Source organism: Colletotrichum higginsianum, chromosome 4 (genome assembly GCF_001672515.1).
Source record: "Colletotrichum higginsianum IMI 349063 chromosome 4, whole genome shotgun sequence".
Taxonomy (NCBI): Eukaryota; Fungi; Ascomycota; class Sordariomycetes; order Glomerellales; family Glomerellaceae; genus Colletotrichum; species Colletotrichum higginsianum.
The window spans coordinates 496,095-519,014 of NC_030957.1; the positions used below are offsets into that span (position 1 = coordinate 496,095).

Below are 22,920 nucleotides of genomic sequence, written 5' to 3' on the forward strand. Positions count from 1 at the left end.
AGTAGAGATACATTTAATAATAAATACTTATACTCTTAACTTAAGCTATTTCTTATAAATAGACTTTATCTTAATTATCCCTAGTACTAGCCTATTAAATCCCTAGCCCTTAATAATACTAATCTTATTTATATTATATTTATTAGCTAATTTAATACTCTTAACTTCTAGTATAATAAGGAGTTTAAATTAGTCCCTAATAACTTTAGTAAATACTCTATTAATATATTTAGAGTTAATAAGGTAACTTCTCTAGACCTTAATAGATAAATTTCTCTTTAGAAAGGTATAAATTTAGCTCTTTCCTATAGGCTCCTTATTCCCTATAGTATAGAGGATTTATTCTATAAATACCCTTACTTATTAATAAATTAGAGTAATACTAAGGGTATACTAGATTTGCACTTATTTAGCTAATTTAGCCTCCTAGTTAGAGGAAAGCCTCTAAAAGTTAGAAAATATAATCCTTTTAGACTAACTACTCTAGAGTTAAAATTAAAGAGTTAATTTAGGAATACTATACTTATTACAGTTAGCTTTCTATAGTAGTATTTATTAGTAGAAGCTAAAGTAATAAAGCTAGGGAATAGTACTATAAGTTGTACTAAAAGAATTAAGTCTTTAGAGAATACAGTAATTAATTGTATACTTAATAAGGGGCTTATAATATAGATTACTAGTAAAGAGTACTAAGAGTATTTAAGGGAATAATTATAAAGTTAATTACTAAAGAGCTATAGAAGTCTATTCTTAAGTATATTTAAGTCTATTCTATATATAAGTCCTATTATAGTCTTTCTTAATAATTATAATTAATTCTAATTAGTAGTAAGTACTTATTATTAATTATAAGTACTTATTACTAAAAATAAGTACTTATTACTAAGAAGTAGTACTTATATATAATTTTATCTCTATATAACTTATACTATAGTTCTTCTATAGCTAGAGGGGCTACTCTATTTCCTATATTTAATTGTATATAATTTATTTATAACTACTAAGTACCCTATAGAGTGTCCTCTAGTCCTATTATATCTAATAGGTTGTAATATTCTTATATATTAAATTTATATAAATTAGTAGCTCTTATACTAGCTCTTTAGTCTAATACTATATAAAGCTACTTTATATAGCTGTAGCCTTTAACTCTACTAATGCGCAGCTTATTCTACCTATTAGTCTGCAATAGTCTACTAGGAGAGCTATATTAGACTACCTCTTAGAGTAAGGAGAGCTAAGAGAGTAAGAAGGAGGCTAAATTACTAATTATTAATAACTATAGGAATTATATAATAATAGACTTTATATAATTCTACTATATTAATAATATTTATTTATTATTCCTACTACTATATACTTCCTATATACTCTAGCTACTTAACTAATTAGTCTTTAGCTCTATAAAAGCAGCCTATAGAAAGGAACTTAAATACTTTAATTAGTAGAATAATTCTACTATTATAAGTAAGAGGAATTTTATAAATTATTATTAAAAGGCTTATACTATAATTATAATAATATAGAATATTAGAAGTAGTTAAAAATAAATAGAGTTATAGTCTATCTCTATAGTAAAGTCTCTAATAAGCTCCCTCCTACTCCTAATAATACTAAAACTATTAGTATTATTAAATTAAATTAGTAAAGAGTAGTCTAAAAGTAAGAAAGAGGAAGAATAAGTATTTATATTATTTATAGTAGTATAGTTAATAATAAGAAAAATAAAGAATTTAGCTAGCTAACTAAAGCTATTTATAGAATTAAATAATAATACTTTTACTTAATACTTTCTATTCTAAAAAGTTAAAAATGGCTTTAGTAAGTAGGCTTATAAGCTAATTACTACTTAATATAAGCTAGAGCTTTTATAAGCCTAAATTAATAATACTATAATAAGGAAAAGAAGAGTAGTCTAAATTAATTTAAATACTAAATTTACTAATATTAAGGACATTTAGTAGGTGCAAATTAAGGCTAGTGAAAAAAAGGATAATGCAGCTGAATCTAGTAACTCTAATTGCCCTAGTGAGGCAGAAAGCTGTATTATAGTAGCATCTAGAAGAAGGCAGTAATTAATTAAAGTCGAAGGGCATAGTGGGAATAACTTCACTTTTGGGGTGCTAGGAAGTGGGGGGTGCCAGGAAGTGGGTATGCTGACTTACTCTCTTCTCTGTGGCTGACATCCTCCTATATTGCGCTCTCGCAGCACAATCAGCTTCTTCCGATCCGGAACTTCACAAATAAACGCGTACATTCGTTCAACTGTCGAATCTCCGTGCGTGATTCCACCAAGCATCGTTGCGCTGCATTGCAAGTCTCCGGGAACAACTGAAACAAGACGTTGGATCCGGATCGTCGTTTCTCCAAGACCAGAGAAAATCCTTCGACGGCACTTGTCCGTCTAGATGGACCCATTTGCGCTCCTGGGCTGCCTCGCAGTGGTCATCGGCTTACCTCGTGGTGGAGACTCCGCGAGCACGCCATGATAACTCCCATCGCGACACGCCTTACCACCGCTATCGGCCAGACGTTTGGCGAGGAAATCCCATTCAAGTCTTGGGTTCTTTCAATCGCATTTTTCTCCATACATGTCCCGATGTCTGAGTCGTAACCCCCCATTGTCGAGTCTTGACAAGAAGATCAGTCCGAGTTCAAAATATCGGATCACAGTCGCACGGCCGCTGGGCAAGGGATTCGATCATTCTGTCATCCCATAGACAAAGTGTTTCACCAAACGTCTCTCACTATGGCGCATCAACAAACCCAGACGCAAGGGGCCCCCTCGGCGGCCTCGTACAACTCGACTCCAGAGGCTGAGATCCCCGGGACCACAAAGAGAACATGGTATCGAACGGTCTTCTTCCAAGCCACAGTCATCGGCCTTTGTGCCTTCTTCGCCCCTGGACTGTACAATGCTATGCAATCGACCGGAGCAGGTGGGCAACAAACTCCGTATCTGGTGATGTAAGTCTCTCCACCCTCCAGCCTACCATAGTTCAGCGACCTTTTTCCAAGACGGTAAAACTCACTCGGTGGCAGGTCCGCAAATGCCGTCCTGGGAGTCATGATGGTCGTGACTTGCTCAATGGGCAGTGTCGTCGCCAACAGGATCGGCCTGAAGAACGCGTTGGTCTTTGGCACGACGGGATAGTGAGCGAATCCCAGTGTGTGACTCCTGCAAGCGCATGAACTGACAAGGAACCAGCGCTATATACTCGGCTTCGCTGTACACGAACAACCGCTACGGTAACGAGTGGTTTGTCTATGTGGGATCCGCCGCTTGTGGAATCACCGCAGGCGTCTTCTGGGCGGCTGAAGGGGCCATCATGATCAGTTGTGAGTGTGGCAGCGTACCCTTGGCCACCAGACTCGTCTAACATCGGCTTCCAGACCCAGAGGATCACAAACGAGGCAGATATCTCGCCTACTGGCTGGCATACAGAAACGTGAGTGTCAGTATTTGGTCGTGAACGCAGCCGTGCTAAGTCGATGTAGGGCGGCTCGATCGTCGGAGGCGCCATCAACCTCGCTTTCAGTGAGTGAAGAGTAGCATCTTTTCTTTTCGATGGAACCGCTAACGAGAAGTTTGAGACTCAACCGGTAAAACAACTGGAAAGCTAGATTACAGGACATACGTCGTCTTCGTGGCCTTGCGTGAGTCTCTCCACCCCCCCCCCCCCCCCCCTCAAGCCGTGTCAACGTCGTCTCACATCGCCCAGAATGCCTAGGTCCGTTCGTCGCAATGCTCCTCTCGTCCGCCGAAAAGGTTCAGCGTCAAGACGGAAAGAAGGTGGCAAAAGCAGAGCGGATTCCAACCGTGGCCGAACTGAAGGCCGTCGGCAAGATTCTCGTCCGTGAGGACTTCCTCTTGGTGTAAGTCCGCCTCCCGCGTCTCCGGCATGGCGCTCCCGCGTCCGTCTCCGGTGCTGACAGCCCACTCACCAAAGCTTCCCCTTCTTCTTTTACGCCACCTTTTTGCTCTCGTATGCGGGCTCTTACCTGTCGCTCTACTTTTCCGTCCGCTCCCGCGCCCTGGCGTCACTAGTCTCCGCGTTGGCCCAAATCACCGCCAACTTCTTCTTCGGCCATTTCCTCGACTGGACCCGCCTGACCATCAACCAGCGTGCTCGGTTCGCTTACATTGGCATGATGGCCCTGTTTGGGGGGACTTGGGTGTGGGCGACCATCATTCAGCGCGAGTACGGCTTGAATGCACCAGCGCTGGACTGGGTGGACAACGGTTTCGGCCGTGGCTGGGCACTGTACATCCTGCTGCAGGTTAACTTGTGAGTTGTTAACTCACAAACCTTTCGCAGAGTATGACTAACGTGATCGTTCTAGTGCCTTGGCTTACAACTACGGCTACTGGCTGGCCGGGTACATGGCTCGTGACACTGCTGAGATCATCAGATTCACGTCGACTGTACGCGCCGTCGAGGCTGCAGGCGGTGCCGTGGCATCCGGTATCAGCTCTACTCATGCTCCCGTAAGTAATTGCATGACCGTCGACTTATTTAAGGCTTTGAAAATAGTAAGACACCGACTGACATTGCCCTCAGCTGCTGGCCGCCGTGGGAGTCAACTTTGGGCTGTGGGGCTTGGCACTCATTCCGACGTACCTCATTGTGCGTACCATCGGCATCAAACACTCGGAAGCTGTCTCTGAAGAGGATTCTGGGAAGGGGGTATCTGATTAGAGAGATTACAGATGAAGAGAAGCTCTGAGCGTAGGCTGTCGGTCTTGGAAACACCACTTGTAGGCTCGTCGCACAACTAGACTGGCCCAAATCAATAATTGGACTGTCAAAAGACAAAGTCTTTGTCGGTTTCCATGCCAGATAACAACTTGTAGATGCAAGAATATCCTCTGGAAACTGGTGCTATTTGCTTGATCGTCTGCACCGAGTCTGATGAGGATATCACTAAACACTTGACTAGCCTTCTCGCATTGTTTCCCATCGGAGCTCTCTCTCTCTCCTTGCAGCGTTGAGAAGCCCCACACCGGAACGGCTCCGACCTCGCAGACCCCTCCGGAAGTAGCCCGGCGATGGCGAAGATCCAAGAACGGGAGTGGATGTTTCCCGAGCACCTCATCGAGAGCCAGGCTTTCGTGATACATCCGGATAAGTATGTCCCCTAGTGGTTTTCCCGCAGCATCGGCTGATTGCTTGACGACATCACCGCCAACCCAAAAGAACAACCTTGAACCTTTCGTCAGCCGCCCTAGGAGAGATTGATCGCCACATCAACGCGTCACAGACCCTCGATATCACGCCGCATAGACTATTGACAGACTCACACAATGTCGAGAGCCACTTGGCAGGAGGATTTCGAGAAGAACGGCTTCGCGGTCATTCCATCCGTGATCACTCGCGACAAGGCCGCCCACTACCAAAACCAAGCCTTCGCATGGCTCCAGTCATTCGACAACCCTGCCTTGGACCTGGCCAACCCCGCGACATGGACGCCCGGCAACCTGCCCTTCATCTCCGGGATCAACACCTTCAACCACTACGGCGTCGTCCACGAGAAGTTCATGTGGGACATCCGCCAGGAGCAAGGCGTCATTGACGTCTTCGCCAAGGTCTGGGGCACCGACGAGCTCATCGTCTCGTTCGACGCCCTGAACATCACGCTCCCGCGAAGGCCGGACCATGCGCCCCGGCAGAAGTGGCCGCACGTCGACCAGAGCCCGTACAGAAAGGGACTGGAGTGCGTGCAAGGGATCGTGAACCTGTCCAAGGCAGGGCCCGAAGACGGCGGGCTGACGGTGTATCCGGGAACCCACAAGGTCACCGAGTCGTTCTTCCGCGATCGTACCGACAGGGCCCAATGGACGAGGAAGGACTTTTTCAACTACACGCCGGAGCAGATCGCATGGTTCGAGGAGCAGGGATATCGAGAGCACAAGGTCGTCGCGGAGCCGGGCGACTTGATCATTTGGGATTCGCGGCTGATTCACTACGGCGCCGAGCCTACACCCGAAAGCGATACCATCCGGACCATCACGTACGTGTCGTACGCGCCGGCCTCTTTTGCGACAACGGAAGCCCTGGGTGCCAAGAAGCAGGCGTTTGAGAAGTGGCAGGCCACAACACACTGGCCGCACGACAACATCGTTCCGAGAACGAACCAACCGACTCTTCCGGACGGATCAGTCGACGCCAGAAGATCGGAGCCTCGGGAGAAGCCCGAGTTGACTGACAAGTTGCTGAAGCTGGCCGGAGTCGAGGCATACTAGAGATGGAACAATCATTGTTCTATTTGTGTCTGTTGTCGCCAGTCCGTTGGGGAAAAGAAAGCAGTGAATATATCATCCGTGTGGCAGTCCAACACATATCTTCAAGGGTGTGCATTGATCACAAGCAACGGAGCCTAGGCTCAGATCACTTCGGTCAGAGTCCTTGATCCAACAATCGGCCATTGTTACGAGACATCTTAAGAAACATCACCCAGTTTTGAGTTGAATATGTGATTGAAAACAGCTCTTGTACTTGATTCCGTCAAAAGAATGCTTATCAATGACAGGTCGAACAACTCGCGATGGATGCGTAGGCTATGTAACAGGTTTCAGTCCTCAACTTCCAAGGCTATTCTTATTTTTCGGCAGTGAACAATATCTCAAGCCAACCCGTCCTTAAAAAATTTCAACCCTCTCAATCGAACCCAAGGCCCAGGTCACATCGTGCGTGAGTCGTTGCACTGCTGATAAATCGCTATCTCGGGGAACCTGACCGATGTCGGGACGGTAGCGGAGCTCCGGAGCCGGAAACCCTAGTCAGTCCCATCGCTTCAACCTATCAGTGTACAGATCCCTTATCAAAAGTCCTTCTCGACACATTCTCCCGCATCGAAACCACGTTTTCGACCGTCGAGACTTCGCAGCGCATCACTGGTGGTTAACGATTGCCTCTACTGACAAAACATAATATCCTTCTCAGAAGAACATCATGGGTGATATTCCGGATCAAGCAAGCCCCTTGGCCAAGGACGTGCTCCTGCTGCTTCTCTCGGCGGCGGAGAACCCGGCGTGGACCCGGAGGGTCTCGGAGCGCTTCCCCGGCCTCCAAGTCCGCTGGGTCGACAGCCGGAAGCCCGGCGGCGGCTACATCCAGCCAGACGAGATCCCGGATGGGGTGTGGGACGGCGTCACCATCTTCTACTCGTACCTGCCCGCGTCCCCGAGCCGCATGTCCAAGGTCCGCTTCGTGCAGGTGTCGTCCGCCGGCGTCGACAAGTGGGTGGACCACGAGGTCTACAAGAACCCGGACGTTGCCTTCTGCACGACAAACGGGTGCCAATCGTGAGTAAAGCCCGACCTGTTTCGTTGGGAGGGGGGGAGGGGGAGGGGAAGCCTTGAACCACCCACTGAGATGCCAAACTCGGCAGGCCGCAGATCGCCGAATGGGTCATTGGAACCTGGCTATCGAGCCAGCATCACTTCCTGCGCTATGCCAACAACATGAAGGAAGGCTTTTGGGAGAGCCCGCTAGCCGTCGAGGTCGAGGACTCGGTCAACCTGCGGATGTAAGCCTGGACAACACCCCACCAATGGCTGTGAACGCACAACCGCCTCTTGCGGTCCTGCTAACCAGTGGACGATTCTCAGGGGCATCCTGGGCTACGGCGCCATCGGCCGCCAATGCGGCAAGATCGCGCAGGCGATGGGGATGGAGGTGTACGCCTACACGCGGAGCGAGCGGTCGACGCCAGCGTCCCGCAAGGACGACAGCTACTGCATCCCCGGCACCGGAGACCCGGACGGGTTGATTCCGACCAAGTGGTTCCACGGCGCGTCGAGGGAGTCCGTCAACGCCTTCCTGGCCCAGGACCTCGACATCCTCGTCCTGGGCCTGCCGCTCACCGAGGAGACCAAGGGGCTGTTCGGCAGGGAGCAGTTCGAGATCCTGTCGAGGCGCAGGACCTTCGTCTCCAACATCGCCCGGGGCCCGCTGGTCCAGAACGACGCCCTCATCGAGGCCCTCGAGACGGGCAAGATCCGCGCCGCGGCGCTCGACGTGACGGACCCGGAGCCGCTTCCCAAGGACCACCCCTTGTGGAAGGCACCCAACATCTTCATCACGCCCCACGTCAGCTGGAGGACGAAGGTGCATTGGGAGCGAGTGCTGGGCCTTCTGGAGGCCAACCTGGAGCGGCTGCACACGAGACAGCCTCTCATCAACGTTGTCAACAGGTCCCTGCACTACTAGCATTCGACGAATATAGGAGCCCGAGAAACGAATAGAATAGAGTAGACGAATACGCGAGGTCCAATAGTCTTAGCATTGTTGGCATCATCGTCACGGACATGAAACCGTTTCCAACCAAGTGGCTTCAGCAAGACAACAATCTAGTTTGTACATGTCGGGAACGTCGGAACGGGAAGATGAAGAATGTGAGCCCAGCAGCAGTCGTAACCAGCATGTTTGCGAGTACTGATGTAAGTGACGCAGACGCAGACAACGAAACACCTGCAGCATACAAGGAACATCTAAGAAGTGAGCGTAAGATGCTTCATGACTACAAATGCCGAATTCGTCCCCGTGACATGAAAACTATCTAACTCAGACTTGTCAATCGCTGAGAAGGTCAACTATCTGTAGCCTTCCAGGAGCTTCACAAGATCAATCATCAAGAGCATCCTGAGATGGAAGACCAAAAGCTAGCCACCCGCGTGACTTGGAAGCACCCATGGCCAAACAGACTTTCAGAATGGCAGAGCATGGACGCCCTGCAACTGAGTTTTGAAGACGTCACCCACGTGCTGAGCACAGAAGCCCACCGAAGAGCTCATGAAAGCGCAGTTGAGTTCAAATCAGTCCAACACAAAAGGAGATATCGTCCGAACTCTTTCTCCCCAAAAGTCAACCACAGACGTTCGTCGAGTAGTCTTTCACGTAGCAAACCTAAACCAAACCACAACATGGCCTCTCTCTACCCCCCCTTTCATGTCACGATTAACACATAGTCTATCATGCAGCTCTATCCCCGACCTCGAGTCATCCGGACCCGGCATCCGTCGTCATTTAAAACCGTAACAGAACCCCCTCTCCTCGAGCGGGTCCCGTCGCGACAACCTCTCGTCCGATCATCAACCTCCGGTTTCAGTCGACTTCTCGCGGCGGAGCTTCCCCAACCGCATCCGATTCTCGCCTCAACTTTCCCGAACCCTTTTAAAAGTTTACATAAGTGACAAGGTGCGGCTGCCGCTTGCTGCCAAGACCACCACCCCCTCGCCCAGCTCAGTTCTCTAGTCTACTGTTATCTCAACCTCGCCTTCAACTACAACACCAAACCCCAACTACACTACTTACTACCCAGCTCAACACACCAAACACTCAAGCCAGACGTACAACCAACAACCACCCAAACTCCAACGATGAACGGCATGCCCGCCCCTCAAACCCCCAAAGACCTCCCCGAGATCTACTGCCGCGCCTGGGCCGCCCGCGACCCCTCCCCGCTCCTCGCCCTCTTCGCCCCGGACGCCGTCATGACCGACCACGGCGCCCAGATCCACGTGCCCTACGCCTTCCTCGAGCGCCACCACCGGCACTGGAACGGCGCGCACAAGGACTTCGAGGTCTACCTCGACCCGCGGTACCCCGTCTACTGGGGGGCCGAGACGGACGCCGGCGGCAGCGGCGGCAACAACGGCTACTGCAGCTTCCGCACCGTCAACCGGGGCGTCTTTGTCAACGACCTCGGACGCCGCAAGGCCACGGGCTTGCCGTTCGAGTACTCGGGCGTCATCGATTTGAAGCTCAGGGACGGCAAGATCGTACAGGCGGACGAGTGGTTAAGGGTTCCGTTCGAGGATAGCGTGTCGCCAGACAAATACATAACCATCTCCGAGGAGAGTCTGAAAGGCGTCATGAGAAAGGAACTTCACAAGGGTGACTGAGTCTAGACGGAAATGCATTCCAAAAGTCGACCGGGTGCTCAATACAGCGAGGCTAACGCGAGACAATCAAGTCTCGGGTAAAGAACATAACTTTGATGGTTTGAGACGTAAGCTAATTACTAGCTAGATACGGTCATGATGTGCATGTACAATCGTGCGCCAGGACCGTCATTTACGTCCCTCATAGATTAAAACATGTATCAAATGTGTACGAGGACAACCACATTGAGGTCGTCCCGAATGAAGAATAAATTTCGCTTTTAGATCCAAGAGCCCAAGCTCTCCAAAAAAAAAGGGGGTATCATCGCCAAAGGCCACTCTCTCTAAACGACGTTTCCGCGCACCTGCTTGATCGTCTTGACGTTGATGTTGCGCCACATGGCGACGCTGCCCAAGGCGCCAACCAAAAGGCAGACACTGGTGATGAGCATGATGCGCTGAGAGTCGCCGTAGGCGTGCTGAATACCAATGCGCTCAGGGCTGCCAACCTCGTAGCTGAGCTGGGAGATGAGGTCGCCGTAGATGGTGTCGACGGGGGTGCCGGGCGGGGTGTACTTGGTGATGTTCTTCTTGAAAGTGCTGGTCCAGATGGCGGTGGCGACGGTGTAACCGACAGTGCTGCCGATGCTGCCAAAGAGATCGAGAATGGCCATGATGACAGCAACGTGCTGGTGGTCGGAAGGCGACAACATAGCCATCTCACCGCAGATAACGATGGGGCCGCCAGCGAAGGCGACGAAGATCTGCGTCATGATGATGTATCCGATGGGTTGATCGGGCTGGCGGAAGTGAATCATCAGACCGACGCCGAGCATCATCAGCGGGACGAGGAAGTACAGAGCAAACGGCTTGAAGCGTCCAGTCTTGTAGATCAGGGCCGAAATGATAATGGAGAAGAAGCAAGAGCCGGTGCGGTAAATGTTGCTGATGTAGGTGGCCTCCTCGACGGTCGTGTTCCAGACAACCATGAGCATCGAGTTGAAGAAGGATCCCCAGACGGCCGAGTTGAAGAAGACGAAGACGAACATCAAGCCGCCGAAGAAGACGGTCCTGTCCGACAGGAGCTTGTACGGAATGAAGGTGACAGGTGCCAGGAACTTCTCGTACACGACGAATCCGATGATGAGACAGAAGCCGATGACGATGAAAGCAATGATCATGGGCGATCGCCACCCCTCGGTTTGGTACGAGAAGATGTTGAACGGCAAAAGGAAGAAGGCCATGCCGGCGGCGAGGATCAAGATGCCGAGAGCGTCGACGTCGACGAGGAACTTGACAACCTTGGTGGCAGAAATGTTCCTGATCGATCCACGGCCGTCAATGATGCCCATCTTCTTCGCCTTGTGCTGGTTCCAGAGGAAGAGCAGAACGAGAGGCCCGACAACGACAGGAGCCACAATGGACCACATGCCCATACCCCAACGCCAGCCAATGCCGTCCTTCTTGAGGATACTGTTGGTGATGGGACCGGCGGCCCAGGTGATGAAGATGTACGGGGACGTCGCAAAAGAGAGCATGAGAGCTCTGCTCTTGAGACTCGAGGTGTCGGCGATGAAGATGGTGATGCAGTAGCTAATGCCCTGGGATCTGTGGTATCCATGTTAGAAGATGTCGTGCTTTTTTTTAGTCAACGGAGAAGGCTTACCCGACAGCGTAGAAAACCTGGGCAGCGGCGTAGGTCTCGACATTCTTGCAGGCAGCCATCATGATAAAGCCAAGGATCCAGCTGATGAGCATCAAGCTGAGGCCCTGGGGACGGCCCCAAGTGTCGAGGATCTTAGCCAGAGGCAGCTTGATGAGACCGGCGATAAGAGTCGACATGACGCCGGTAGTCGCCGTCAGCGAGTGGAAGGCAAAGCTACTGGTGACGAAGGGCGACAAGACACGCATGGAGACTTCCTGGATAGAGGTGACAACATAGAAGAGCCAAATGCTATCGGTATTGTTAGGCTTCGTTGCTCCATGATCGTGGCGTCAAGATAGATAAGGCTTACAGAACGTAGGCGGCAATCAGATCGCGCTTGGTCCAGACAGCAGTCATGGCCTCGACCTTGGCAACACCGGCCTGAACATTCTTTCCGATAGGCTCATCATCGCTGGACCGGTCGCCGGGGTGCTCGCCCGTCTTCTCGTCGTAGGCGGGCGTCGCCGGGTCGGCGGTGACATGCTCCTCAGGAGCCTTCTTGGTGAAAAGCCCCATGATGTGGGAAAGAGTCCGTTATCAGTAAACAGGACGGTCTATCGTCGAGGTATCTGACTGGACTGTGCCGTGACTATGGCGGGTACCAGGCTCGAGGGCGTCAAAGCAACAGATCGTCGAGGGTGCCTTCCTGTTGTCGATGAAAGAGATGAAGCCGAGGGACGTGAGACAGAGACCGGGCGGACAGGGCTGCCTCTATGTATGCAACGCAGAGTCGAGCGGGACCGTCAGCAGCGGCGGCGGCAGGGTTTCAGGGTGGGGATCCATCATCCATGCAACGGCCATCGGCTCGGCGATGTGAGTCGACGGGTGCCACCTCTGCCTATGTGGTGTAGGGGGGGTAGGTCGGAGCTGAGCTAGCTCTCCACTCGCACAAAGCGCGGTGGCACCAACTCGTTCGTGTAGGATGGATGCTCCGGGGTGTCCACCAAGACCAAAAGAACCTTTACACGTCGGAGTGGGCGCTGAAGAGTGGGTGTGGAAAGATAGACGGACAGCCTACAGGACACACAAGGCAAAGACCCACGGGGGGTTTCAAGGGTCAAGATGGATTGGTGGCGGCGGCGGCGGCCGAAGTCGACTCAGAATGGTGCGTGTTGGAGCTAGAACTTGAAAAGGGTCGAGAAGGGAGCCAGCCCTCGCAGTGTATCCGTAGATCCCAGCCGAAAAAGAATCGGGCCACGTCGGGGGACACTGGGACACAGGCGCTACGATTCGATGGTTGAGCGCGAATTACGAAATGGCGTCGACAAAACCACCTGGCGGCCCTGGTCGGGGGGGTCCTTTGGGCGACTCGGACGATGTGGGGACAGGCGGCAAGGAATGCCTCGGAAGAAGACTCCAAGAAGGAAACCAGGAAATGGCTCCAACGGTCCAAGGGCTGGGCTGCAGGAGACGACGCAAAGGGCACTGGACAGAACCGGCGAGGTTCGAATCATGTAGGTGTGTCATGAGCGGCAGTGTATTGGAACTGATGTGCCGAAAGAAGATCTAGTTGCAGGTCGGTTACTGCTCTCGGCTTTGATGGTGGTGGAACGTTGGAGGAATGGTGGTGGCATCGTCGCATCGGCGCGCGCGGGACGCAGGACGCAGGACCTCCTCACATGCCAGCGTGTTGGGTGGGAAATGGCTCGCCTCGTCGCAGGCTGGGAGCTATAGCCCAGGTGGCCCACCACCTACCTCTGAGCTGCGGCCCAGGGCCGGTGGGCTTGGGGGGATCGTCGCCCGATGTGCGCTCATGATGTGTCCTAGTCTACCCTGTAGGGATAGTTAGGGTGTGCTTCCCGTGGCAAGGAACGAGACAAAGTGGTAGGTATCTACGCACGTTGGTGTCTGTGTTCGAAGTCGTGAGATGGTAGCATTCACCCCTGGTCCCCCCTCGTCTATCTCTTTCTCTCTCCCCCCCTCTCTCTCCCCCTCTGTCTCGTTCTCACTCTCGTCCCATGTAAAGCCAGCGATGTAGGGCGTCGCTATAGAGTCCCAGGGGTATCGAAAAGTCTTGTCAAGGGAAACGCGAGTTGGTCGACCAGGCGGGTCCGGTCGTCGTCCGTCCGTATTACCGAGGGTAATTGATAGTGGCCACCGAACCTGAACACAGTCAAAATTAGAAGAAGAAAAAGCTTGACTTAAGCATGACAAGGGCCGAGGCCGAGGTGGAGAGGGCAACGGAAGCAGGCGACTGGACGGTTGGTGCAGTGTACATCGTATCCGTACGTACATACATACCTGTACACACCCACACTAGAGGGATGCAGATGGGAGATGAGAGAAAAGAGGAGTGGGATCGGGTGGGATGGGGACGGGGACGTCTTGGGGAGAGAAGGGGCGAGACCTGCTCCCGCCGCTCCTGCTGTTCCTATTGTTCCTGCTGTTCCTGCTGTTCCTGCCGGTTCCTGCTGCGTGTTGAACAAGGACAAATCATTTGCCCTGGCCCTGGGTCAGGAAGGAAAGCACGAGCAAGTTGCTACCTACCCAAATTCTCTCTTCAGTCAGCCAACGACGATGTACACGGGTGAGCCCCCACTATTGCAGGGATAAGCCCTCCACAACTCGGACCATTGGTTGGCCACCCACTTTAGTGTCATTTTAGTCAATGGGGCCTTTAGCGATAGCGCCGAAGCAGAATTTTATCTGATTCCGCCCCGCTTTTACTATCTTATCAGATCATCTGGTCGACCTCGTCAAGCACTGAATCACCCGCCACTTTCGAGTCCGCCATGTCTTTGCGGTACGGACAGACACACCCACCCTCTCTCGTCTCTGCATCCTTTCTGTTTCCTGTACGCCGATCGATTCATTCACCCATTCCATGATTCAGCTTTCCACCAGCGCATACCCGTCGTCCCTTGGCTCTAGCCCTTGGCTCTTGGCATCCATCCCGTCTTTCCCCATGACGTTCCGCGTATCCGAAGGCCCGCGGTGGGCATTTGACGCGCAGACCAGCGGCCCAGCCTTGGCTTCCGATATGAATTTCGCTTTGCCCTCGCTGCCGACACTCTGTTCTTCCAATAGTTTGCTTGGTCAGTTTGCCATTCTAGAGGCCTTTCCGTGCAGCATCACAGCTATCACAACATCGCAGCGTCACAACATCAGAACATCAGAGCGGGAGAGCCTCGTTTATAGTTGCCAGCTGGACCCCTGGAGTCGTTCAAGGCATGTCCCCAACAACTCGTCCTTATGATCACAAATTTTTACGCCATAGTATTACCCTCGTCGCCGCCCGCTGGCCATAACCACCGGCTATCGGCCCTTCAAGCTTTTCCTCTCACGACCGGTTCTTCTCGCAAACGCCCCGCTTACCATTGTTGCCGTCGCTGTGCCGTACACAAATTCAAGAATCTTGAAATCATCAAGCAGTACAGCCCCGTATCCCTGTTACCCTGCGTCCCTGTGTCCGACCGCGGACGGCATGTCGCGGCTCGATCAATCATGCATCTGATGGTGGTCGCACAAACGGCAGTGGCACATGGAGCAGTAGCTTCCTGCAGTTACCCCCGCCATCTCCTCGTCGAATCGGTGGCGTGTGTATGAAGATTGGCATCCGTATCTTCAAGGAGTCAAAAAGGACCGCCACACTCCCTCCACCATCCCATTGCCAACGGACAAAGGCTGATCGAAAGTCATGCGGCGCCGCTTAGCTCGCGCCTAGATCAAGACTACTGCCATCGGTCGGCCGATCAACTCGCCTCTCTAGATGCTGTTCTAACTTTCGCCATCCCTCTCACCGAGGCGGGCCCCCCTCTCCGTCCCCTAGCCGCCAGCGGATGCCGACCCAGCATTGCAGGCAGGGCAGCGTGTGGATCTTCTTTGCCATGTACATACTTAGTTAGTACCTTCCACAAACCTTAGGACATGGATCATTCTGCAGACCTGTGGCCATCGACCAGAGTCCTGGGCCAAGACGATGATGGGCTTTCGCCAGCCCCAAGGTGACAATTCTCAGCCCTTCAGCTACCAAGCCCGTACCCACCTATCTCTTCGGAACAATTCGCCAGCGTGCCCAACTATTTCCGGTCTGTGTGGGGTGAAAAGTTTTCATAGGTCTTGGTGCCAACACCGGAGATCGTCCCTCGGTTGCTGGCTGCTTTCTCGGGGTTGATACCCCATTGATGGTCCCGTCGGAAGTTTTCACCAGTAGAGGCATCAGACCCGAGGCTGACCAACGGTCGAGGGACGGTATCACCGGGGTCTTTCCGTCGTCATTCGCAACATCAGCACATCCATGGGGTACTTCGTGCGGTTGCCTGACTGCTTACATACGATTTACGACTTTTGTGATAATCTGACGGCCCACCCAGTAATGTGTTTCCGACATTGATCCACGTCCACTCGGATACGGGAACCATGAAGTCTTCCGAATCGAATCCTCATATTACAGGAAATGGTTCGGTTTCAATTCACAGTACACGCGGTGCGGTACGGGGGTTACGCTCCCCTCGGTGCAATAATCCATCTAAGGCCACACGTGTTGGCATCTGGAACTAATGCTTTTTCGCCCTTTGTTCGCAACAGTTGCACAGTGTCCCAAGCCCTCGACATGTTCAACACTTGGTTGAACCAGGGCCTGTAAGAGGTGATGATGGGAATGGGACGTCAATTTTCAACGTTTTGACAGTGCAATGGAATGGCCAACGGCGGCCCTGGAGCCAAGATCGTGTCAAACGCCAGCCAGTTGTATTCGACGATCCCACAACCAACTAACTCGTATGAATATCTGCCAACTTTGGGCTTTTAGAATAACTTGGCTGGAATGGCAATTTGGAGGTAACATAGACTTAAGGGCGCACCCAGTGTTATGCTATCTAAGCTATCAGTCAAGGTTCCACTACAAATGGGTCATGATTGGTCTTCCCCTAGCCGTGTAGAAGTCCTTGGGCCGTAAAGTAATGCTTTAATTTCCCGACTTTTAGAGAGGGTCGATGGCCTTCCGTGTCGATGAAAAAAAGCCTTGCTCGAGTTTCGACGTAACATCGTGTGGCTGTGAGCAACACCTACATAGCATGCGTGCCCAAAGCTGTCTCCTCTCACTACACGGGTTTTTTCAAACTCAAGCTCGATGGCTTCCTGCTATGTTACCCATCCACCAATCTACAATTTTTACCATCGACCTTTTCATATGTTTTCAGAGCCGTGTGGAACAATAGATGCCTGAATAAGAACGTGAGGCAGGAAATGCTGGCACTTTCCTGCTAAAGGACTCTGTAAGTTTAATCAAGCCTATGACTTGTATTGTGAAGTAACAGACTTGATCGAATGACCAACATACAAAGTGGAAACCACCCTGAACTACCTATGTATGGTCGATATAATAGGTATGCATGCGGGCAACTTGAACCTCACTCCGTCTCGGGATGTTGAAGTAAAGCATCGACAAGGTTGCCCATCTACAAGACCCTACCACAACTGCGCACCTGTAGCCCAGCTGGCTGTGATGCTACCCCTCGAGAGGGCTATCAGCACGAGCAGCCACAAGATTCGCAGTAATCGCCCTGTCCGCAACCAGATTCCGAGAGCGGCCTGCAATCATTGTTCGACTGGCAGCCTCTCCAGGCCCCCTTCCCGCCTTCCCAGGCCAGCCAGCACCACTGGCCCACGTTGCCGCATCGGGACCAGCACCACTTGTCCTTGGAGCACCCGTACTGGGCGTCCGAGGGCTTCAGGCACTCCCGCTTCGCCAGGATGTTGCCGAGAGGCTCGGACCTGGCCACCGGCGACGTGCCGGCCGCGCCGTCCTCCACCTCGCCGTCGCCGGCGGAGTTGTCGCCCGGGCCGGGGAAGACGCCCTCGAGAAACATGGGGTGCTCCTTGCACTTGCGGAAGCGGGAGGGGTCCTCGTTGGCCTGGAGGTCGGAGGGGTTGTATTTGAAGACGCCGAGGGCGCCGCACTCTTCCTCGATCGCGGTTCGAGCGGCTACCCCAGAGCCTGCGTAGACGGCGGCCAGCTGCGTGGCGAGGATGACAAAGGGGGCGTTGATCTTCATGGCGGAAGCTGGGAGTGAAGTCAGCGACGCTGGGCTGTACAAGCAAGAAGCTGCGACTAACTCGAGAAGTGTGTAGCTCGGCGGAAGCGAGTAAAGGTGTTTGTGTGTGTTGAGAGTGAGAGATGATGGTCGACGGCTGTCGTTGGATGCTCAAGCTCGAGTTTGTCCTCAACATCGGGGGGCATCTTGTGAGTATTTATAGCCATCTCCCCCCGTCCTATGCGAGAGTATTCCGTTGCTGGCCCGTTTAGGAAGTTATTCAACACATTAACGATGCATGGCCCTCGGGCACGATGGTTGTCTTGGCCTGCGGAGTTTGAAATTTGCATGTCCGTGGTAAGCGGGGGCCATCATCATGTCTAATGTTTTGCTCATCGTATCAACGCCGCATGGTTGGTTTCTCGTGAGGTCCTGTGTCTCAGGTGGGAATACGTGAATGCAATCCCTTGTATTTGTACAGACAGTTACTCAACACGGCTAGTGTCTCGATGCGAAGTCAGACGATTGAAACCTCGCTCTCACTTGCAGGGCGTACATACACGCTCACAGCTACCCAATATGTTTAGTATGCTGCGTTGAACTAGGGTTTGAGGCGGCCTAGAACCTGTCAGCACACAGGTGGATCAGAGAACAGCTATAAGCAGCATAACTTAAAGGGAACGTCAGCGAGGATTGCTTAGAGACGGTTTGACGATACTTGTTAAAAACTGCGATTGCAAAAGTTTGCGATAGAACGCGAGTAACAGAGTGAGTCTGCCCTCATGGAGCAATTTTACCTGCCTCGCCAGTGAGTACTGGATAGACTACACGTATGCCAACGAATGACCAACTGCAAATAGTAAAGATGGTCTTCCGACAAATTACTCAATGTGGTGTTTGGTGCAGTCTTATGCAGTTGTGAGGAGCACCATGCTCTTGGCGTGCCCGGCTACACAGCCCGCCCAATCAGGCGTCTCACATTTATATCGACCGAAGCCTCACATCAGCACTCTGTAAGCGCTATTTTCTTACATTGAGTTGTCAACTCACTCTGTATGGGCAATCCGCTCCGCCAGGGTACTCAGGAGTCAACGCTCACTCATCTGGGACCTGTTCTAGTCTTTGCAAGGAAGGTAACATGTCAGACCAGCAACTGCGCAGTGTCAACTCCACTTTTGTGAAGAGTTGTTCTAGGCAAGTCGTAAGTGCTTTCTCTCGCTGCAGTGTTGTAATATTCGCGGTTATGGCGCCAATCGATGTGAAAGTAGGCAAAACATGGCAATGTCCTCCAGGGTCACAAGACACGATCATGACACTTTGGCTGAGGAACTCACTGTTCGCCTCAAAAATACGTTGCTTGATCGGCAGGAAACTTTTCTGTCGGAGAAGAGAAAAGAAAATTTGACTCCCCTAGTTATTTCAAAGGCGGATGATAGGGCAACTTTGTGTATACTCAACACCTCACTTACCCCAATGTCCAAGGAGCAATGCGTCGCTTCTCGAAATACCGTGAAGGCTTACTGAATAAGATTTTGGGATTTTATGCCGGGAAATCTTTTGGCCTTGGTTTTGCTGCAATTACAATTGCGCGGCTTCATATCTCCAGCCAGCGGCGGAGGTTGCATTTCGAGACTGTTCATCGGCGCCAAATGTCTTTGAATATGCCGGGTTGATGCTCGAAGGGGGCGAATACAAAAGCCGTTTTAGAGGGGCGGTGATGTCATCCCAGCACGATTATCCCTCGACTCACGCACATTGGTTTCCCCACGCTACTCGACATCAGCAAGATTCGCGGGGGACTACGTCATGCAGGCATATTCCAGAAACCTTAGATGATGGCCTTACTTCAATAGCGCGAGGCTTGTATCGCAACTCTGTTGTATTACACTACCGCATCTTTACCGATAAACACACATCACGCATTACGGCACAGACAGAGGCACACTATCTCACGAGACACCTCAACGGCTGAACGAAGCGGCACAGACGCAGATTCAACCCTGAAATAGCACCAAACCAGAATCCCGCAAACCAAATGTCGGCACGAGCGACCGAGCCTCATAGTGAAACTAGTGAAACCGAAGTTCCCGAACGACGGCGCCCGGAGACGCAGGAGAGCGGCAGGCAACCGGCAAAGCCCAAGACGGAGACGGAAGAGAAGATCGAGAAGGAAACGCCGTCATTGAGTGCGGACTCGGCCGCTCCAGAAGTTGACGGCGCGCAACAAAATTCCGGCAACCATGTAGCGCGAAGACCGAAACGCCACAACGTGGCCAAGCGGGGGAAGGATCATGCATCGGGACAGACGTATCAGCCACAGGACGGGCAGCAGGTTGCGCCGCCGCAGAATCAACAGGTGCAGAGTAAGGGCAAAGGCGCCCCATCGGTGCGGCTTGATATGGACCTGGACGTCGAGATCGATTTGAAAGCAAAGATCAAGGGCGATATCGAGTTGTCTATATTGTGAGTGGCTCGCTCAACCTTCGTCCTGCTTTTCGTCTGAAGAGCACGTCAAGACTAACAGCGCTTCAGGGGTGGCAAGCAAGGCAGAAGATAAATTGCATAATACTGCACGCGCGTCACGGAAGACATAAACTTAATGTAATTGTGCATCACTAGTGGATTGATGCCGAACTGGCTACGGTCCAACCCGACTTTTCCAGCCCAGCGTGTTAGCTAACCGTACGTAATGGTGGCTAGCCTCCCTCTTGAGAGGCATGTAAGTTTCTGTCTTATCCGCGGTGTATAGATGCTGAACATTGAAGGGGCAGCCGCAGCTGGAAAGGTAATGGGCATCGAAGGCCCAAAGTTGAGCGGCTTAAAGCCTGAAATGCTTGGATGATGCAAAAGATGTAAACCAGGATGGGAATGAACGTTATCGTAGCGCTTTCAACGACGGAGCAGAAGAGGTTGAAAGGGGATCCGGCCTGATCCTCGACTTGTGTTTTCCAAGTGATGACGATGCCATGCCTTCCGTTCAGCCTAACTTGATGGCTGAGCCGATCCGTGAACTATTCCAAGAAGAATGCCTCATGCTGCGCCGACGAACACAGGGGGAAATGCAAGTCAACACACGCGCCGCTGCATGCAGGAAATGTGATATGACTCTTGATTCGAGAGTGTTGAAAGTGAAACTCCACACCCAGGGCTATTGTGGTAATAGGTCCGGAGGCACAGCGAAGTCGAGCCATGCGCGCAGCCAGCCAACCTGGTTCGACGCGAGAGTGCATGCACCAACAACCAACAGCATACAGGAGGTAGCACTCAACTCTCGACTTGGTTAGACGGAATGCCTTCAGACACTCCAGCCATCCCGCCCAATTCTGGTTTATGTCGCCGGAATGCCACCCTTCAACGCAGTTTACCTGGCCACTCCTTTCGTTCTTGTTCACTCGCGCTTCTTTACTGCCCGAACACCAGCGACGTTCGACGCCTCGTGATTTGCCATCTCTGGCCCTGTCTTTCACCATCTGAACGACGCTGAACCATAGATTCAATGGCAAGCAGTATGACTTCTGAGTACCCCGTGTTGAAGGAGGTAATCGACATTGTCAAAGGGTTCGACAAGCAACCGAATCCCGAGAACTGGGACTATGAGCGATGCCCCGCAGACAAGAAGACATCCATTGGTCGTTGCAGCATGATACTCAAGTCAGCTAACAAAAAGAGAGCCAACGAGCTCCTCGTTCACTTCAAGCTGTTGAAGGAATGTCCTGCGACCGAGGAGTTTCTCAGCCAGCTCAAGGATTTTCTCTATATATCTCACTGCCAGCATCATAGAACCGACGTAATTAGCAGTTTCGAAAGATGGAGGCACCTACACGCCAAATCCTCTATTTCCATGACTGGTCAAGATCCATCCAATTTCAAGGACAAATCCGACGATAGCTCATTATATTTCGATGCAAAATCCATAAGCCTAGCGACGTCTTCCACCACCAGTGACCCGGCGTCGTCCGAATCAACGAGCCCTGACGAAGATTCAAAGTTCGCACAGGTTGAGGTAGTCACGGACGGCATCTCCACTATGGTCATCGCCTCTGCCGGCATCAATTCCAGCGATGCTCAGGATGGGAAGCGTGAGCAGGTCCTAGACACTGGCCTGGCCACAGAGGGTATCTCGACTTTGGCTGTTGCCTCTGCCAGTATCATTCCAGATGACGCCAACGATGAAAGACCTCAGCAAATGATCGGTCTTGGCCTGGTCACTCCCCGCCGAAAGAAGTCAATCCAAGAGGACTGTCGAGTCATCAATGAGATCTACAAAGACCTGACTGCAAAGCAGACAAAACATGGAATCGTCTATGTGCTCAGGCATGTCAAACATGAGGGCCTATACAAGATTGGATGGACGCAAACGACAGTGAAGGACAGACTGAACCAGTCAGGGAACTGCTGCAAGTCCAACACGACAACCGTCTACGAATCTCCCGGAGAGCAATTCCCTGGGGCGGCCAAGGTTGAGAAGCTCGTCCACGAAATGCTTCGCTTCCACAACGTCAAGGTATCCGAGTGTGCCTATTGTGAAAAGGGTCACAATGAGTGGTTCAAGGCGCCAAAGGAAACGGTTTTGAACCATATCAAGGTCATGGAGTGTTTTGTCAAGTTACCCGCGTACACGTCCGAAAACGGCGAACGCTGGAAGCTTTCGGGTCCTGCCTACGACATCGTCAGACGGATGACCAACATCACGCCTGCGATGATTCACATGGCGATGGCGGGCATTGAGGATTTGGTCGAGACAAAGTCGGAAACGGTTACGGAAGTCACAGAGATCTTTGTCTCGCCCGACCCCCAAGACCTTGAGGATAGGGAGGGCCAGAGACCCTTGGATGAGGTGGACGTCGATGACCGCGGAGAGGCCACAGAAAAACCCAAAAAGTCTGTGGGTGCAGCAGCTGGTAGATTTGTGAAAGAGAGCAAAGACAAAGTTCACCGCTTGCGAGCAGGCTTCAACAGCGGCAAAGTGCGAAACATCGAAGAAGTTGTCGACGATATTTTACACATCATGTATCCCCAGGAGCTCCAGACTGGGAAAATCAATCCCGGTGACAGGATATGGGCTGGACTATCTCAATTGGAGAAGAGATTGAAGCGCGAGATCAAAGACTTCAGGGAAGAATCGAAACGCTAAAGGACGACAAAGAAGTTACGGATTCCAATTTGCGTCTCAAGTTTTTTAGTTTTTTTGTCACAGTCGCGTATCTGTATTTGCGTATCTCAATTTATACTCTATTATTGCGAGCCGCGTAAAAAGTCGGTAAAGACGGCCTGCATTGAGAAAGCAGACCCCATGATGCCTGGCGAAGGAGGCGACTCATGGCAACAAGATGCTCGCGGTCAGCACCACAGCA

General features: G+C 51.6%; 8 protein-coding genes across 8 annotated transcripts; 6 read left to right on the plus strand and 2 right to left on the minus strand.

Annotated features, from left to right (window-relative positions):
* Positions 1-2,749: 2,749 nt before the first annotated feature.
* CH63R_05483 (Duf895 domain membrane protein) lies at positions 2,750-4,700 on the plus strand (the record flags this gene model as incomplete). The annotated part of the gene is made up of 9 exons (XM_018300458.1): positions 2,750-2,967; positions 3,043-3,153; positions 3,209-3,339; positions 3,394-3,449; positions 3,499-3,538; positions 3,723-3,876; positions 3,951-4,289; positions 4,345-4,489; positions 4,563-4,700. 9 exons carry the CDS (start codon positions 2,750-2,752, stop codon positions 4,698-4,700), a joined length of 1,332 nt encoding a protein of 443 aa, XP_018158308.1.
* A 605-nt stretch (positions 4,701-5,305) lies between these two features.
* On the plus strand, positions 5,306-6,244 carry CH63R_05484 (Phytanoyl-CoA dioxygenase; the record flags this gene model as incomplete). The annotated part of the gene is made up of 1 exon (XM_018300459.1): positions 5,306-6,244. One exon carries the CDS (start codon positions 5,306-5,308, stop codon positions 6,242-6,244), a length of 939 nt encoding a protein of 312 aa, XP_018158309.1.
* Positions 6,245-6,953: 709 nt separating this feature from the next.
* On the plus strand, positions 6,954-8,213 carry CH63R_05485 (D-isomer specific 2-hydroxyacid dehydrogenase; the record flags this gene model as incomplete). The annotated part of the gene is made up of 3 exons (XM_018300460.1): positions 6,954-7,306; positions 7,393-7,530; positions 7,613-8,213. 3 exons carry the CDS (start codon positions 6,954-6,956, stop codon positions 8,211-8,213), a joined length of 1,092 nt encoding a protein of 363 aa, XP_018158310.1.
* Positions 8,214-9,382: 1,169 nt separating this feature from the next.
* CH63R_05486 (uncharacterized protein) lies at positions 9,383-9,907 on the plus strand (the record flags this gene model as incomplete). Its single annotated transcript, XM_018300461.1, has 1 exon — positions 9,383-9,907. The coding sequence occupies one exon, from the start codon at positions 9,383-9,385 to the stop codon at positions 9,905-9,907; it is 525 nt and encodes a 174-aa protein (XP_018158311.1).
* A 323-nt stretch (positions 9,908-10,230) lies between these two features.
* CH63R_05487 (Major facilitator superfamily transporter) lies at positions 10,231-12,107 on the minus strand (the record flags this gene model as incomplete). Its single annotated transcript, XM_018300462.1, has 3 exons — positions 10,231-11,494; positions 11,553-11,840; positions 11,902-12,107. The coding sequence occupies 3 exons, from the start codon at positions 12,105-12,107 to the stop codon at positions 10,231-10,233; spliced, it is 1,758 nt and encodes a 585-aa protein (XP_018158312.1).
* A 4,933-nt stretch (positions 12,108-17,040) lies between these two features.
* CH63R_05488 (uncharacterized protein) lies at positions 17,041-17,772 on the minus strand (the record flags this gene model as incomplete). The annotated part of the gene is made up of 3 exons (XM_018300463.1): positions 17,041-17,191; positions 17,247-17,595; positions 17,649-17,772. The coding sequence occupies 3 exons, from the start codon at positions 17,770-17,772 to the stop codon at positions 17,041-17,043; spliced, it is 624 nt and encodes a 207-aa protein (XP_018158313.1).
* A 1,829-nt stretch (positions 17,773-19,601) lies between these two features.
* CH63R_05489 (uncharacterized protein) lies at positions 19,602-20,123 on the plus strand (the record flags this gene model as incomplete). The annotated part of the gene is made up of 2 exons (XM_018300464.1): positions 19,602-20,029; positions 20,099-20,123. 2 exons carry the CDS (start codon positions 19,602-19,604, stop codon positions 20,121-20,123), a joined length of 453 nt encoding a protein of 150 aa, XP_018158314.1.
* Positions 20,124-21,074: 951 nt separating this feature from the next.
* CH63R_05490 (uncharacterized protein) lies at positions 21,075-22,700 on the plus strand (the record flags this gene model as incomplete). The annotated part of the gene is made up of 1 exon (XM_018300465.1): positions 21,075-22,700. One exon carries the CDS (start codon positions 21,075-21,077, stop codon positions 22,698-22,700), a length of 1,626 nt encoding a protein of 541 aa, XP_018158315.1.
* Positions 22,701-22,920: the final 220 nt, after the last annotated feature.